Source organism: Tetrao urogallus, assembly GCF_951394365.1.
Source record: "Tetrao urogallus genome assembly, chromosome: Z".
Classification (NCBI taxonomy): domain Eukaryota; kingdom Metazoa; phylum Chordata; class Aves; order Galliformes; family Phasianidae; genus Tetrao; species Tetrao urogallus.
Genome location: NC_136816.1, coordinates 48,228,950 through 48,245,596, shown reverse-complemented (window position 1 = coordinate 48,245,596; position 16,647 = coordinate 48,228,950). Strand labels below are relative to the sequence as shown.

The window sequence follows — 16,647 nt, the reverse complement described above, 5'->3', positions numbered from 1 at the left end:
TGAGCATTTGGTCTTGTACCCACAACATGTTGGTGTATACAGCACACTGAGAATGCACAAACCTACACAAACAGTCTGGGGAAATGTCTAATGCATACATCCATTGAAGTCCCATCTCTACCCTTTAACTAGGCACTTAGGAGATTGCAAACCACTGTAGTAAAGCATGATTCTTAAACATCCCAACAACTTGAGGACAATATGAAGTTAGACAGAAAACTTAGAATGTATTAAGAAGATCTTTTATCTATCCCAGCCAGGCAATCAATTACAAAATGTCACATGGCAAAGTCCCTTTTTAAATTAAGAACAGACCAGCCTCAATGACATGACCAATATATAGCTGGCCACAGCTGTGCTATGATAAATTAATATTCCAGGATGTGAAAAGAAAGGCTATGTAGCCAAAAGAGTATCCTGGAACAAAAGGATACAGGCCCTAGGATACAGCACTGAGGATACAGCTTCTTGTTACCACTCAGTCCTGATCCTTTTTCAGCCAGCACCAGTATCCATCTTCCCTTGGACAGCAATCAGTAGCTCAGACTGTTCTGCTCAAGTTATTATTTTTTAAACATTTGCTTATGGCCTGTATAGGTATCCATTCCAACACAGATCCAAATTTATAGCACAGTTAACTCTGATTGGTGGTCTCAGCCACAGGGCACTGAATGTTCTTGATACAAATTTTGAAACACTGCATTTCTTGGCCTTTTTTGATCTTGGTAGTGATTAATTCTGATCATGCCTTTGACTTCTACCTGGAAAGACTTTTGACACTAAACTGTCTGTCTGCTGCCTCTGGGAACTTTCCAGACATTTCAAGTATTTTAATTTTAGTGACAATATTATAATTGAATCTTATTTCTTATTGAAAAAAAAAATGCAGTTTTCTATCAGCTCCTCTGAATTTAAGAGCACCTAAGTTAATTCTGCTTAAATCTAAATAATCTGCAAGACTACAAGAAAAAATAATAAAGTTTGCTGATGTATCTACTCAGCAGTGCATGAAAAAATATTGTTTCTTGCTGAATTCTACTTTCCTTTGTATTCTGACATCCTTTATTAGAGCCACCAGATGTTTGTGTAGATAAGTACTCCTGCAAAAAGTCTTTGAAGTGCAAAATAAAGTCAGTTATTATAGTATAGAAGCACACTGCAGTCTGATCTATGAGATACGCAGATGTCACTTTGGTAAAACACAGAAGTTTAAAAGGAAGCAGAGATCACTAGAACAGGGAACTGCCTCTCACTGGAAACGGAATTCATATATGAAACACATCATCCAGCTGCAGAAAGATCTAAGACTTTGAAGCAATGATGCATTGAATTATACGTGTCCTGACATAGTTATAGTATGGTTGTTTTCAACCGATGGTACCCTGGAGAGAAGAGCATCACCTGCTTATGCCTTTCATTAAGAAGCAAACTTTAACCTGATGGGTAGACATTATGACCATTCTCTATAGTGCTTGGAACTATTTCTGATACTTCACTGTTCCTAATGGGCAAGCAACTGTCACTAACAAGTGCTTTTGAGGGTACACATCTTGCTATCCTTACACAACTTTTCAGGAGGGGTAGAAACACAGAATCACGAAGACTGGAAAAAGCATTTGAGATAAAGTCCAGTCATCAACCTGACCTACACATTCCCATCACTCCTTTTCATTTCCAAAGTGTTTAAAATAGCTTAAAATCTCCAAATGCTTAAATTGCCATGTCTTGCCTGGGCTAAAAATCATCCCTTATGGCCCATCCTTCAAGCTGCTCTATCCTGTTGCATATCACAAGCAGCAGCTGACTGGAGCTGAGGGGGACCATCTTCCCACAGCACCTTGCTGCAAAGAACTGAGCATTTCTCAGTGTGCATCTCTAACTTATCTAACTAGATTCCTGTTTGTGAGTCAGAGCAGTTCAGTTTGAGAGCCACCATAATTAAGCTGACATGCCATTCAGTGATCTTTTTCACAGACAACAATTACTGAAAGATCAGAAGTATGATTCAAACAAAGGAAAAGGTACAAAAGTTTTCCTTGAGCAAGATGAATGCACTTTACACCAGAGTAATGTAATAAATTGCTTCATCGGCTATGTCTCTTTAATCACAAAAAAAAAGTAGTTTGTACATGGACAGAACATCTGGCAACAGAATCAAGCAAGCAAATTTCCCTCAAAGAGAGCAATTAAGTCAGTTAACTGATTGCAAATACCTCCCTTTACATTTCTTTCCACAAACATAATAAAATACAGACATACCTTTGGAAAACGTCAGCAATCACTACTGCCTCAGCATCAGCTGTGTTTCACAGTTACTGTTGGTGAGGAAAAGCCACTTAACTTGTGCTGCATTCATTCCTAGTAATGGTCTCCTGCCCAATGTGAGAAGTCAGTTTTGTTGTCTGTTTGAGAGGTCATCAGTCTTTGATACACAGAGGTATCTCTTTCTACTTACAATTCAACACAGAGTGCATTTTAAAAGATTACCATATAATGGATTTGTACAGCAATACTAGGAAAGCTTTCACAGTTAAGAAATGATGTTTTGTATTATTGATAGTATGTTTAAGAAAAAATAAAAAATAAGAGAATTTGGTTTAATTTCTTAATAAATTATTAAGAAGTATTTATTATGAAAAAAGAAAGATTTTGTCAAGCAGAACAATCATTTTTATTAGAAAAGTCAAACTAGAGGAAAGCATTTTCTGTTCTGTTATTTTGGCATTATTTAAAATGTATAGCTGCAGTTGCCAACTGGAATTTCAATGCAAGTTTAGCAAGTGAGATTCTTGTTCACAGTTCTAGTACAATCAGCTTTGGTTATTCATACAGGATATGGAGATACTTGAGACTTGGTTTCTGTTCTAATATTTATTAATTATCCAACTTTCTCAAAAGAAATCTGTTATTTCTGTGAAACAATTAGTGTCTGAAAACTGTATTACTTTTCAGTACACCTCTAGCAATCTAATTAATGTTCTGTCATCCATATGATAGGTGATACAATTATTAAAACTCAGAAAAGTCTGCTTTTCTCCAAATGGGGATATTCTGAAATATCACCACTTAAACCAAATGGCATCCACACTAAGGCTGTTGTATTTTTATTACCACAAACCAAGAAGAGCATATATTTGTCCAGTAGCCAAGTCTGAGGAAGAAGATATAACTAGCTTGCTTTACAAAACAGTTATTTCATAGCAAAGAAATTTGAGCTTTCCTAAAAGTTAATTCTCAAATTTCAGTACATCCATCTATACACATCTTGTGAAGCAAATCAAAACAGAACAGATTTTAAACAACTTTTAAACTAAGAATGTGATTTGCAATTTTCTCATGAGTCTAACGCAAGCATTTGTATGGAAAGACAAGGAGAACAAGCTTCATATTTCTTTGGAGGGATCCTCCATGATATAGGTATTGTGCTATATATTACATACCCTTTCATTGTTCTTAGCATGCATCTCATTATTTTTTTTTTTGGGGGGGGGGGAGGGGGGTAATAAAATACATCTGACCTCTTGAATACTGTTCATAAGTTGTTCCAAATGCTAGTGACATTTCCTCAGGAAGTCATATTACAAGGATGTCAAGTATTCCACTGTGAACTCAAAATATTCAAAGCAAATATGTAAATAAATACTACATGCTGTGTCTGGCCCTTACCAGGGACAGATGTGCTACAACTTTTCCAAAACCTGTGTGTCTTTTCTACACAGGTTGAAAACTTCATGACTTTAAATGCGCAACTTTAAGTAGCACATTTAAATAATGCTCTTCATACACACTGTTTTTTTAAGTGGAGACTGGGATGAGGGTGTCATGGCTGTGACTCAATGTTTTGTCAGGTCATGACCTTGATAAACTTAATTTACTACACATTTATAAAATAGACAACTAATTTTCTGGGAGTCAACTCAAAACATTGTTCTTTGTAAAGATTTTAATCAACTTAAAAAGCGTGTTAATAAATTAGACCCATAATTCATTAAATGAAATTACATTTGTTTTCAGCTTTTAACTTTAAAAGGAAAGCATCCAATTTCTGGAAAGCCCATTGAAAAGGCAAGCCAGAATCCTGAGTGAGTTAATACAAGGAACCACAAGAGTATCTCAAAAGCCGGAAGACATTGAGCTATTTACTTCAATGTACTTTAACCATCCAGAGAGATTTTTAGTAAGTAATTTTTTCTTTTTTTAGAAAAAAAGTTTTTTCAATAATAGTGAAAACTCTCGGAATACATAGTACCATATGTTAAATATATATCCAAACTAGTCAGATTCTAAACCATCAAAAAACATTTATTGTGTCTTTCCCAGTAGTTATTCTACTTGTAAAATGGAGTAATTAAATTCATGATTTTTTTTGAAAACCTAGTATAGATGACCGTGGTTGTTGATATGGCTCATTCCACTAGTTCATTTAAGCTTGATCACTTACTCTATCTGTATAGTCTTACACAGAAAGAGGTAAGCTGATTCTGCCTAAAATCTGATGTTGCTGATGCAACCTTGGATAGATCCAAATGCCACAAATCCATAGTTGGTGTTGTGGACTGCTCCCACCTCTGCTCCCACCTCACAGAATTTTGCAAGGATCACAGTGAGATATCTTTAGTGTAAGCAAATAATGCTAGTTGACTTAATCCTAATTTTAAAGGTTGAAAATTGTAAACTAATTGGAAAACAATTCCAAATTCGAAGTAAGGTAAGCATACAGCAAAAACTGCCAAAACTGGTATATTATCATAATCAAGAATGACATAATGCCTGCCAGCTTGATTTTCTTCTGTACCCATTTCCTTTCTCCTCTTTCCCAGAAAAACACTGCAGCAGCAAGAAACTCCTCATCCAGATGCCTAAGACACACCACAGCATCTGTTTCCAGTCTCTGCCACCAGCATTTTCTGTAACAGAAATATTCTCTCTCTGTGCTCTGCCAGACACCTTCCCTATACTCACATTTAACCCTTAGTTCCCCCACTACATCTAAAAGAGAACATGCATCTGCCTCACCCTACTGCAACCCTGCTCTGTATGCTCTAAGACATTACAAGTTGCATGTTATCTGTTATATTGAAGAATCTTGAATGAAGAAGCAGTATATCAAGATCAGGATGGAGAGAAGTCTAAGAATCTGTCATGCAGTGTCCCTTTCTGCTAGCCTCTAAATCTTGCAAAAACTACCTTCAACATATGACCACTATGTATCTGGCACACATGAACATAAAACAAATGAAAAAATGAACTCTGAAGCTTTCCACCGGTTCAGGTATGAAGGGTGAAGATGCAGTTCCAAAGAGGTCTTAATCAAGAATCAATTTTTCAAGACGTGTGATGATACAGTCTCAGGACTTGAGATTACTGTTGCATTCATTGGCCTTTCTGTAGATCTTAGCAACCAGAATCAGAAACAGCAGGCTTCTGCCATCAGAGGAAACATTACCTCTCACAAAAACAAAACAGATAAAATTTTAAAAACCTAAGTACAATTATAACACATTGACAATCTTGCAGGTAGTTCACTCTTAATTGGAACCAAGCTCTCTATTGACTCACTGAAATGCCATGTGCTCAGTGCATGCTCCACAAATACTGATCTGAGTTTAACATTCTAAGTTTAAATGATAACATGCTTGTAGATTTTCAATCACTGCTTAGACTATTATTTCAATTACAATGATTTTTATAGCACTCGCTTAATCTATATGTCTCTTTCTTTGACAAGTTATTCCAAAATGGGCCTGTTCCACTGCTGAAGAAGGAAAACCAGTGCCACAGCTTAGCAGCTTATACCCTTAACAAGTACCATGGATTCAGATCATGTTTGCCCAGACAGTCAAAAGGCAGGGGTCTTGGCCAGTCAGTCAGAGATCAGCAGCCTTGTTTTACAACAGTGGCTTGTTTCAAAAAAGTACTCTCAATAATCTCAGCAGCTTCAACAAAAATATTTCTTAATTCAGTGTATATTCAGTGTGTATATAAGCCCACTTCTCTAAACAAAGCAGACTTCTTCTACTAACTTCTCTAACAGATTACCATCAACTCCTCTAAACAAGGTTCGACAAGTGTGTCTGATCACTTGAAACTGTAAGATCACAGAAGTGAGACTCTGTCATACCAATTATGTAAAGCCATTGGAAAGAAATCCATGCATTTTTGCAAGCAGGCAAAGCAGGCTTTTCACAGAACAAAAGGAGCCTTTTTCCATTATGTGATAAATCCTAATTAGAATCAATGATTTTTTACTGTTGGCCCAGATATGCTTGTTTACATAACTGTAACTTCTTAAAACAGAAATCAAAACACTACTAGTAAAATACATCCACCAATATGACAGACCTTGAAGAAAAATACTGTCATTGCATGATGCTTACCTCTGATCGTTCTTGGAGGCAACTCTGCAAATATTGAACAGTAAACAATATAGAAAAGAGTGAAAAGAATTTAGTTTTGTTTGAATATGTTTATAGAAATAAACAAAGAGCACCCATAAAGGCATATTGTCATCTCTTTCTTGAGCTTGTTCGGCTCATGACCAATAGAAAGCATTCAAAGAGGGGAAAAAGACCGGGCAAGTAATTATTTATTACCACTCTTCATATCAGGCACTCATAACATTTCAACATTTCTTGCAGAAACAGCTTTTGAAAAGGAATTTTTATTACGGTTACATCTCTTGAAATGATTTACTTGTGATGTTGAACTTTGTAATGATGCTTGTTAGTTCTCCACAGCTGAATGCTCATGGAGTAAAGTCGCTATATATCTTAAAAGAGTGGTAGGAAAGTACCAAATGTAACTCAAAACTGTCTTCAAGAGACAAGAGAAACAAGCATTCGGAGAAGATAAAGATGATATAAAAAACAACTGCCATATGGCTCTTCCAATATTTAGCAATCTCAGATGTACTTAGCAGAGCTGACTGAGTGCCTTGGCAGCTCTAGACAAAATAGTCATGGAACTTCACCAGCTCCTCTTCCCAAATTTCCCTCTCAGTTCACTCAGTAACCTGCAGACTCAGTTTATTCCCTTACAATAACTACCTGCAGAAAGACTTTCCAGTTTCAAAGCAGGACTGCTCAGAAAAATATCTTCAGCAACTATTTAAGCACTGTAAACACAAGATCAACAGCAATTACGGAACTGTAAAAAAGGACTCCACTGCACTGGCTGAATTGATAAAGCACTTGTCCAAGAAGCTTCCCTGTATGGAGAGTCCACTATGACTACACTCCAGACAGTGCTTAATCCTTACATCATCCAAGTCCTTTGGAAATCTACCCTGCAATTTATCTGTACCTTCAAAAACACACAAGCTTTCAGTATCTCCACAATGCCACTTCAGCTAATCAAGACAAATGCAATGAAAGAGAATTCGAGCTGATTCTTGTATTCCTTGCATTCTTTGGGCTATTCTGGCTGAAGATTTAGATGTACGTATAAAAAATGCATTCAAGATTTGTCAGTGAAATTAATGGTATCACTGAGGGATCATTCCTGGCTGCTAGATTCTGCTTGAAAGAACCTCACTGAAGTCTGGAAGACAACTGCTATGCAATTGAAAGGCTGGGTGACCTGGGTCTGTTCAACTTTGAGAAAAAAAGACTAAGAGGGGATCTAATTAATGTTTATAAATATTTTACATATGTGAGTCAAAGAGACATGGCCAACCTCTTTTCAGTGGTCTGTGGGGACAGAACAAGGGGAAACGGTCATAAACTAGAGCATAGGAAGTTCCACACCAATATGCGAAGGGACTTCTTCACAGTGAGTGTGACGGAGCACTGGAACAGGTTACCCAGGTAGGTTATGGATTCTCCTTCTCTGGAGATATTCAAGACCCACCTGGATGCCTGCCTATGCAGCCTGCTGTACGAGGCATGCTTTGCAGGGGTTTGGAGTCTCTGGAGGCCCCTTCCAAACCTTACAGTTCTGTGATTCTGTAATTTGGTGTAATTCACTCTATAAAAACTCACAGGACCAAACCTTCTGCTTGATCTCTTTACATATTGTCACTTACATCCTCCTAAGTAGGAGTAAAAACATATTAAACAAAACATGAGTGTTACTATAAATCAAGAATACCTTAGTACCTCTAAACACTTCAGCATATATCTGCATTTTTCTCACAAGGTATTTAAAAAGTGCAAACAGATGCACAAACAAGTATGAGGCATTTTACCATCTCCAACTTATTCACTACAAATAATCCAACAACTATTCTATAATGCACGATTCTCAACATTCAAAAGCCCATATTGTCACGTAAGCTATTAGACTTGGATGCCTGGAAAGTTCTCCATAGCATGTTAGAAGTATTAATTAAACCTATAATCCTCAGGAAATCAGTGTCAAGCACCTGAAGAAAAACTGTTAGTGTGTTTACCACTGCTTTAAATCCACACTTCCTTTTTAAAGTAGTAATGCAGTAATGCACAACACAATCATTATAACTGGTTGTCTTGTCTGTTCTCACTTCCTTTCCTCTATATACATTTTTTTAATAGAATCACGTTTTCCATGAATAGCTTCTGTTTGTTTCTGTTGTGACTATATAACAACTTGTGTTTCCTGTTTTCCCATCAGATACCATTAGGTCTTTCTATCAGCAAATGGAAAACTTCACAATTTATTTACTCTGTTTCTGACAAGTTCCGCCACCAACCAACCAGAGATGTCTGAAAATGTAGAATAGAAGTTATGCAAAAGAATGTTATGGCTTTGTAAGTCACCCAATTTCTTCATTACTTCACACAAACCTGCTCTAAAACCACATCCCTAGCATTGTCAGTCAGTTTTAATTTGAGATAATTTTCTCTTTCTTCAGTGTTCTTTCACCATTTCAGCTCTCATTCTTCATATTGCTGTTTCTTCTCACTCATCTGCTGATGTCTTTCTCTGAGGTTTTTTCCTATGTGCTACTGCCTTAAAAAACTGTTTTATGGTTTTCTGATAAGTACTTTTTCTCCCTGTCTCTCTTCTCATAAATCTGACAAGGATCACCTGAGGAAGAATTGAAGTTAATGGTCCATTACATCCTGTATGGGAACTGCTGAGTCACGGCCTGAACCTCTGATTAATCACCTGAGGCGAGCCATGAGCCAGCCAGAGGAGCACAGGTGAAGGCAATTCAGCTGTGCTGCCGGAAGGGGTGGAGCCTGGCTGCATCTCTCCTAGACCTATTTAAGAGCTGGCTACCAGAGGGGAAGGATCTCTTCTGGAGATCACCTCTCTTGGTGTTTTCTGGTGAGCTCAGCTGAGTAGCTGGATACCAGAGAGCTGGGTAAGCTCTTCCACTTATTCTCTTTTGTGATTGTTGTCTACTTTGCCTAATTCTCTTGATTATATTGTGATTATAACATCTTGATATCTATTGATTATACACAATTATATTGTGATTATAACATCATGATTATACACATCCCAAGAAAAAAAGAAGCAATATATTGGATATTTTTTTTAAAAATTCTGAGAGTAGAGAACCTGAATTCAAGCTCTCATGTACGACATTTCCTCTGCCTCACCCTTTAAATTTAAGAGTTAAGTCTGAGATGATAGCTCCTCTCTAAAGACTGGCACTTTAAAATTTAAAAAATTAAAGAAAAAAATTCCTCTAAGTTTAAAAGCAAACCTTTAGAATAAGTCAGAAATCGTAAGAATGGAATTGTCAGTGAGAAAAACACAAAATCAGACTCTTTGCACCAACTTACATTTCAGAACTTTACAACACTTCATAGCGACTACTTTTTTTTTTTTTTTCCAAGTAAGTTACGATCAGCAATTATTCCTAGAAAAAATACATTCATTGTTTCCTTAGGTTGTGCTAAGGACTGGGAACAGCACTGCTGAGAGCACTTCCTGTTGGCACCAAATGTGCTCTTAGTGAGGTAAGTTAATTGTCATCTAAAATGCAGCCTCTGTGTAAAGCCAGCAAGGAATCTGAATTAGCGAGTTAACTGATGATTCACTGGAGTCCAAACATCAGCTGATGGTAGAGTTTCCTGGCTATGTTATCACCTTCCATTATGTATGCAGGAAACTAGCTTGTAGCATCTCTAAGTAAAGCAGACAGAATAGCAGATCTTTGGGGGTTAAATGCTCAGTACTAGAAGATCTGAGCAGAGAACTTATCCTATGTCATTTTTCCTACTGTATTCAGCACAACAGAGCTTAGAGTCTGTTTTGTTGTTTTTTTTTTTTGTTAGTAATGACACAAGCTATTGCCCTAAAAAATACACAAAATACACAGGTTAAGGAGGAATAACATGATGCAATAGTATTTGGGACAAATTATATCACTTATTCTGCACTACTTTTTTCCTGTGTGTGATCCATGCAGTTCCAGAGACTGACAATAATTTAAGCTTCAAATTTTGAAGTTTACCATCTCATTTCTGCAGTCCACAAGGTTTTTAAATTAAGAAAAACAAAAAAAAGTCAAACATTATCTGTCAGTACACATCAATTTAAAGAATACCTTCCTTTTCTAGATGGAAAGATGGAGCAGACCTTTATTCATAGACATTAACTAAAAAAAACCCACATTAGCATTACCTATGAGAAGCAGAATTACAACTTCTGAACGTTCTTGTAAGTAATAGTCTTTTAAGGGTAAGAGAGGCAGAATTCAGACTTACTGTGCATTTGTTCGGCTTCTCTCCTGAGTGAACTCTCATGTGAATCAGCAGTTTATACCTTGCATTGAATGGCTTGAGCCTTCTTGGACAGCCTGCCCAGAAGCACGTGAAGTCTTCTCCCTTCCTCTGGTCTATATGAATCTTCTCAATGTGTCGCACAAGTTCTTCTTGCTGATCATATAGCATGTTGCAATCAATCCAACGACAAGCATGTTTGCCATTAAAATTATTCAGGTCTCCATCTTCTTCGAGCTGTGGGTCTGAAGCAGAAGGAGGCATTTGCAGAGGGTGCACATGACCAGGGAGACTTTGAGGAAGCTGGTGCTGGTGAGCATGGTATGGTGGTGGTGGCCCTTGTGGAGTAGGTGGCAGCAGTGGGGGTGGAGGAGGCATATCAATAGTGTGACCTGAGAAGTCATCCAATTGTTCATTTTTCAGGGCATCCAATGCTTGGCTGTCCATGGGAAACATGCCCTGTTGGATCACCATGTTAGTCATCATGTCTGTCTGCAGGCTAACTTGCTCGAGCTGCTGCATTCGCTGGTACTCACCAGCTCCATTCTCAACAAACTCTGGGAAGGCAATGTTGCAATTAGCCATGAGAAGTCCTTTCTGGTAAGCTGGGACAGAGCAGTTTTGGGGTATACAGCTGCCTCTCACTCCCAGAAAATGCCCATAGACCTCAGGCTGTGGGGAAACATTAGCTGGTGAAGTCCTGGAGCTGTTGATATAGGCCACTAAAGAAGTAGGGGATGTACGAATGATTGTATTGAAGTCAATCCCAATGCCATCAGACAGAGGAGACAGAGAGAGTGCTTTCTTTTTGGAGCGGGCAGCTTGAGACTGGGAGAAGGAATGACAAGCACTAAGATTAGGGGAGTGGCTATTTTCCATGCCAAGTAGGTTGGATGGTAATGGGCTAGATATGCAGTTACTGGATACAGATGGTGCAGGTTGAATATTTAGTAAGTCCCCCAGCACACTGCCATTTTGTAAACTTTGATCAAGTAGAAGAGAATGAAGTATCCCATACACATGTGACCACTCTTGCTTAACAGTCAAAGTCAAGTGACTTTCTGACAAGCTTGATGTTGTAGAGTCCAGAGACTTGTGTGACAACTGTGACCTGCAACAAAGGCATAATAAACTAAGTAAGCAGTTAGACACTTAAACAGTACAAATTTAATGTGTATGTACTGCTGTGGAGTAGTTCTTCCATCTTCATACACACTTAAAACTAAAGAAAAGCAATGTATAAGTTCTTCCTAACTTCTGTTACTCATTTTTTTGCATTCTCCATTAATGTACAAGCAGGTATACACAGTCAGTGTATACGTAAAAAGACACTTAATAATTGAACTTTAATTAAATTTTTTTAAAACCTTCATATAACTGTAAATGGGTTTTAGCTTCCGAAGCCAAAGCATTGTGCTCCTGCCTTGTATGAAGCTCACTGATTTGACATGACTGTCTATTATTTTTGCTAGCAAAGAAAGGGAAGAATACTGAATAAAGAATAAATGTTTAACCTTTATGACTTTGCCAACTGTAACTCACAGAAATATTATTCAATACAGAAATAGCTCAGGATTGTACAGATTATATCTAAATATAGAAAACAAACAAAATACATCAATAACGTAGAAGAACTAGCTGAAGGGGTTTATTTAATTTTATTTTGTGATGTGTTTCCTTTCAAGTCAGTAGTCAGTTTTTTTCTCACAAAAGTGTGATCTTACTGTTATTGTTGGCCTGCCACAGAAAGACTACAAAATTCGCTTATGCTGCAACTCTCCAACAGGTTTAAAAAAAAATAAAAAAAAATGCAGTACTTTCTCCTATCATACATAGATTTCAGGTCAAACTCTCAAATGACAGCTAGTAAGTTGTAATGGGTACTGTAAATACCAGATATTAAAAATATTTCTTAAATTTCTAAGTAAACAGTATATTGAATATTTACATGCAGAAATCCAAAGACAGTCACGCAGACAAGGAATAATGTATTCTTATTTACAAAGGTAAGATACTACAGTCAGTTACTTATAACGTTTTTTACATAATTTTTATTACCACAGATTTGCAATTTATAGAACAAAAACTATGAACCATGAAGAAAACAATCAGAAACAGATCTCAATTCTTTCTTTATAAGTAGAAATAAGTCCCATCTCTTTCTTTCTACATACAGAGTTACAATTTACAGAAAAATTCTACATACTTCACTATCTTCGTACTAGGTAAGCAAATTTTGAGTTCACTCAGGATAAGTAATATTGCTGTTGCTTCTGAGTTCTACACAATTTTCTTACAGACTCTGCTTCAGGGGATAAGGCTCCACAAGACAAGAATCCATGAGACACTTCTGTTAAGGGTCATAGTTGCATATTATGTCTGCACCACAACTCTGTCTGAATTAACTGCAGTTTTAGTGGAGATATGTGAAACCACCTAACTTTAGAATTACTGGTAGGTGAAGCCAGGGATCAACATCAGTCAACACAACAGATCACAAACAGAGGAGTTACCTCCTCCAGCCAACTCTCCTTATAATTTTAGTTTGCTATAACATCATATGGTATAGAATATTCCTTTGGGCCCACTGAGCTAGAAACAGTTCATCCTCATTTTGCCAGCCCAAATCTCCCAGCCACTTGTATTCTAGCAGCCCAATCCATCTGCTGGTTATTCTGATGTTCTTCAGTAGCATTCTTGGGTATATGCGCATCTAGTGACATACCTTCACAACCACGTTCTCCATCGGGGCAGCAGTATCTTTCTGCAATGCCGCAGGCCAGATGGGTTTAGCTCTGTACTGCCAGTTGTTCTACTTCCATTGCTATAAACATCACTGCAGGCCATCTCCCACTATACGTGAGTCAGTGTGGAGGTAGAACATTGTCCGCTTTTCTCATTCAGCAATATCTAAATCCAGCTGGATGGCCTTCACTTCAGCAAATTGGCTCAATTCACCTTCTCTGTCAGCATTTTCTGCTGTTTGTCACATAGGACATCAGATAGCAGCCTTCCACCTCCAGTGTTTTCTTATGATATGGCAGGCTCATCAGTGAACAAGGCATATTGCTTCTCACTCTGGCAATTCACACACTACACACAATGGGGCCTCTTCAGCATGCATTATCTCCTCCTCTAAAGATATTCTGAAATCTTTGCCTTTTGGTTATTCCATGATTACTTCTGAGATTCCTGGGTGACTGGGGTTTCCTACTAAAACTTGAGTTGTCAGATCAGCGTGGCTCATTTACTCCACAAAGCATCAGCTGCATGATGTGTGGAGGGGACCCTCCCTTTGAACATCCAATGCAGCACAAGCAGTAAGAGTACCAAGAGCAGTTATGCTTCAGCATATGCTTCCAAGCACTTCCAAAGCAGATCAGAACCCTTCAGATGCTGCCAGTATTTCAGTTGACTGTAGAGGACTTCAGATCCTTTATATACCCAACCCCAAAACACTAGAGGATGACCCTGAGGGATGACCCTGAGCTTCCACTGCTGCTTTCTACAGGAGCTCTAAGAGGGGCATTCTCTCTAACTGTAGTGTAGATCACTTTTTTCTTTTTCACATCTTGGCTGCCCAGACTGGCCCATGGGCTGCTGCATGAACTATCTCCTGTTTAATTTGTTTAAAGGCTTGCTGTTGCTCAGGTGTTCATGTAAAATTCTTCCACACCACTTAATAGAAAGGGCTTACAATCAGACTGTAATCTGGAATATGATTTCTCCAAAAATCCACAATCCGTAAGAAAGGTTGTGCTTCATTTTTTCTAGATGGGAGAGACATATCTGCTATCTTATAGATCACATCCATAGAGATCTGATGACATTCAACATAACTGACTCCTCTGAAAAGGTGTGTCAGAAACTCAAAAAAGATGAAGATTTTATCACTTCTGGTGTATATACAAAAATCTGATTAATTGTAGTTAACAATAGTTTAGCAAATTTTCCCTTCTTGTGCCTATCAGGAAAAATCAAGGCAAGTCATTTTGTCTTGAGTAAATTCAATCCACAATCTGTTTTGGATTGAATTACCAGAGCACAGGTCATGATGCATCCTGAAAAGCACAATGCAGAGAAGGCTCTCAGCCTGTAACACATTATGAAGTTAGTTTAAACAACCAGCTTAGGCAAATGCAGTTTAATGCTAAAACAATTTTTTTTAAGTGTTTACACAATCTGTAAATTAAAATCTAACTTAAAAACTTGTTTTGCCCCAAATTGAGGGGAAAATTGCTGAAATAGACATTCTTTGTATGACAAACTGATTTTATAAAGTCTTCATTGATAAATCATTAAAAGAGACTCTAGAAACACTAGAACCCGAATTCTGCCAGAGTTTCAACTTCAGTTCACCCTTAGTAAATGTTTCTTTAAAATAAAAACGTATAACTCAGTGTTGACATAGTACACACAGCCATACATTCATGTAAATATAACAAACTCTACAGGCACACTGAGAACTTCTGAGTATTAAGTAAGTAATATACTCTAATGATATTTACATTCTATTATTTCTATTCTGACATAGAGGCATGTTTCTGGAGCTGTCATTTTTTATTAACTTAGCAGTGAGTGGTTTTCCCTAACATGTTTATAAAGGAAGCACAATTCATTTTCTAAATTGTCCCAGAGGACTCAGTTTTCACTACTAAAGAGACAGAAGTAGAGCAGATCAGAATATCTCAAACTAGAAGAGACCCGCAAGAATCATCCAGTCCGACATGTCCCAGAATATTACAGATTGTAGCAAGATTTTCTTCCATTATATAATAACAGTTTTAATTATTTCAAGATCATTCCTTAGCTTTCAATAAAGTGATATAGTAAAATGTAAATATATATATATATATAGGGTATATATATATATAGGGTTTAGAGAATAAGAGATCTTTTGTGAACAAGAACTGTTATATTTTAGGCTCAGGAGGCAACTATTGCTCAAGTCACATCTACAGAACTGGCTGTGTAGTTTCTGACATAACACTCGGGATTATTTTTTCACTGTATTTTTAACTAAAGTATAGGGACAAGCTTACTGTACCTGTATGGAAGCCAACTAAACAATGAGTGTTTTCCCTTCACTCATGTTTGCCTGTTGTATCCATAGCTATAATCTCAAAATTTATTGGAGTATATGGAACATATGCTGTCAACTGCTCGTGCAGTGCAGATAGGGAACTGATACAGTTAAGTTAATGATTGAAACTATTTGAAAGCAAGTGTGGTTGATGAGAGAAGAAAAATGTTATTGGGGTATTAAAAGTCATTTTATCAGACATTATTGCCACTTGGTCAGCATCAGCGTAACACTCTTAATGTTATGGTAAGCTTAAAATATGTAACTGCCCATAAGATGTACTTCTACTTTCTCCTTAATATTTTCAGTCTCCAGCTTTTTTTTTTTTTTTTTTTTTTTTTTTTTCTGTACAAAAATATGCTTAGGTGATTATAAAAGTCTTCATCTAAGAAAAAAGCCCTATCAAGCACAGAATAGTTCTAGCCACGTTTCCTCCTTGACATGAATTATCCAAGCCACTGTGATTATGGATTTACTTAGTTTAATTAAACTTGCCATGGCATAACAGAGCTACATTTAGGTCATTGTATCAGAAAGGCTACCATTTAAATGATAGGAAAATTAAAAAAAAAAATAAAAAAGCAACTCTTCTTTAAGTACTGAAAAGAAAAAAGTTAACTCAGGACCTTGTATCTGATGGAGGAATACTCAGGCTGGAAACATCCATAGACCCCTGTAAGCGAGGGCTGATCTGGTTGCATGCTGTTGAAACTCGACTAGTAGGAGGCAAAACAGGTCCCAGCTGCTGAACTGTCATGGGACTGCTGTTGATTACTAGATTGCTGCAGCTGCTTTTTCCAATGGACTTGCATTGGGATCCATAACAAAGACCTCCTAAAAGCAAAAAAGGCATGTTAATAGTCATCTACCATGAGCACATGATGAAGTCACAGAACTCAAAGTGTCTGT

At 37.3% G+C, this 16,647-nt stretch overlaps 1 protein-coding gene across 1 annotated transcript in view; it reads right to left on the bottom strand.

Moving 5' to 3' along the window:
* Positions 1 to 16,647, bottom strand: part of GLIS3 (GLIS family zinc finger 3) — a gene marked incomplete at its 3' end in the record, with an annotated part of 149,267 nt that overhangs the window by 95,662 nt on the left and 36,958 nt on the right. The window contains exons 2-3 of the mRNA XM_079548837.1: positions 16,365 to 16,572; positions 10,641 to 11,766 (exon numbers count right to left, since the gene is read on the bottom strand). Of these exons, the coding sequence (XP_079404963.1) occupies positions 10,641 to 11,766; positions 16,365 to 16,572 (1,334 nt within the window). The remainder of the gene's footprint in view (positions 1 to 10,640; positions 11,767 to 16,364; positions 16,573 to 16,647) is intronic.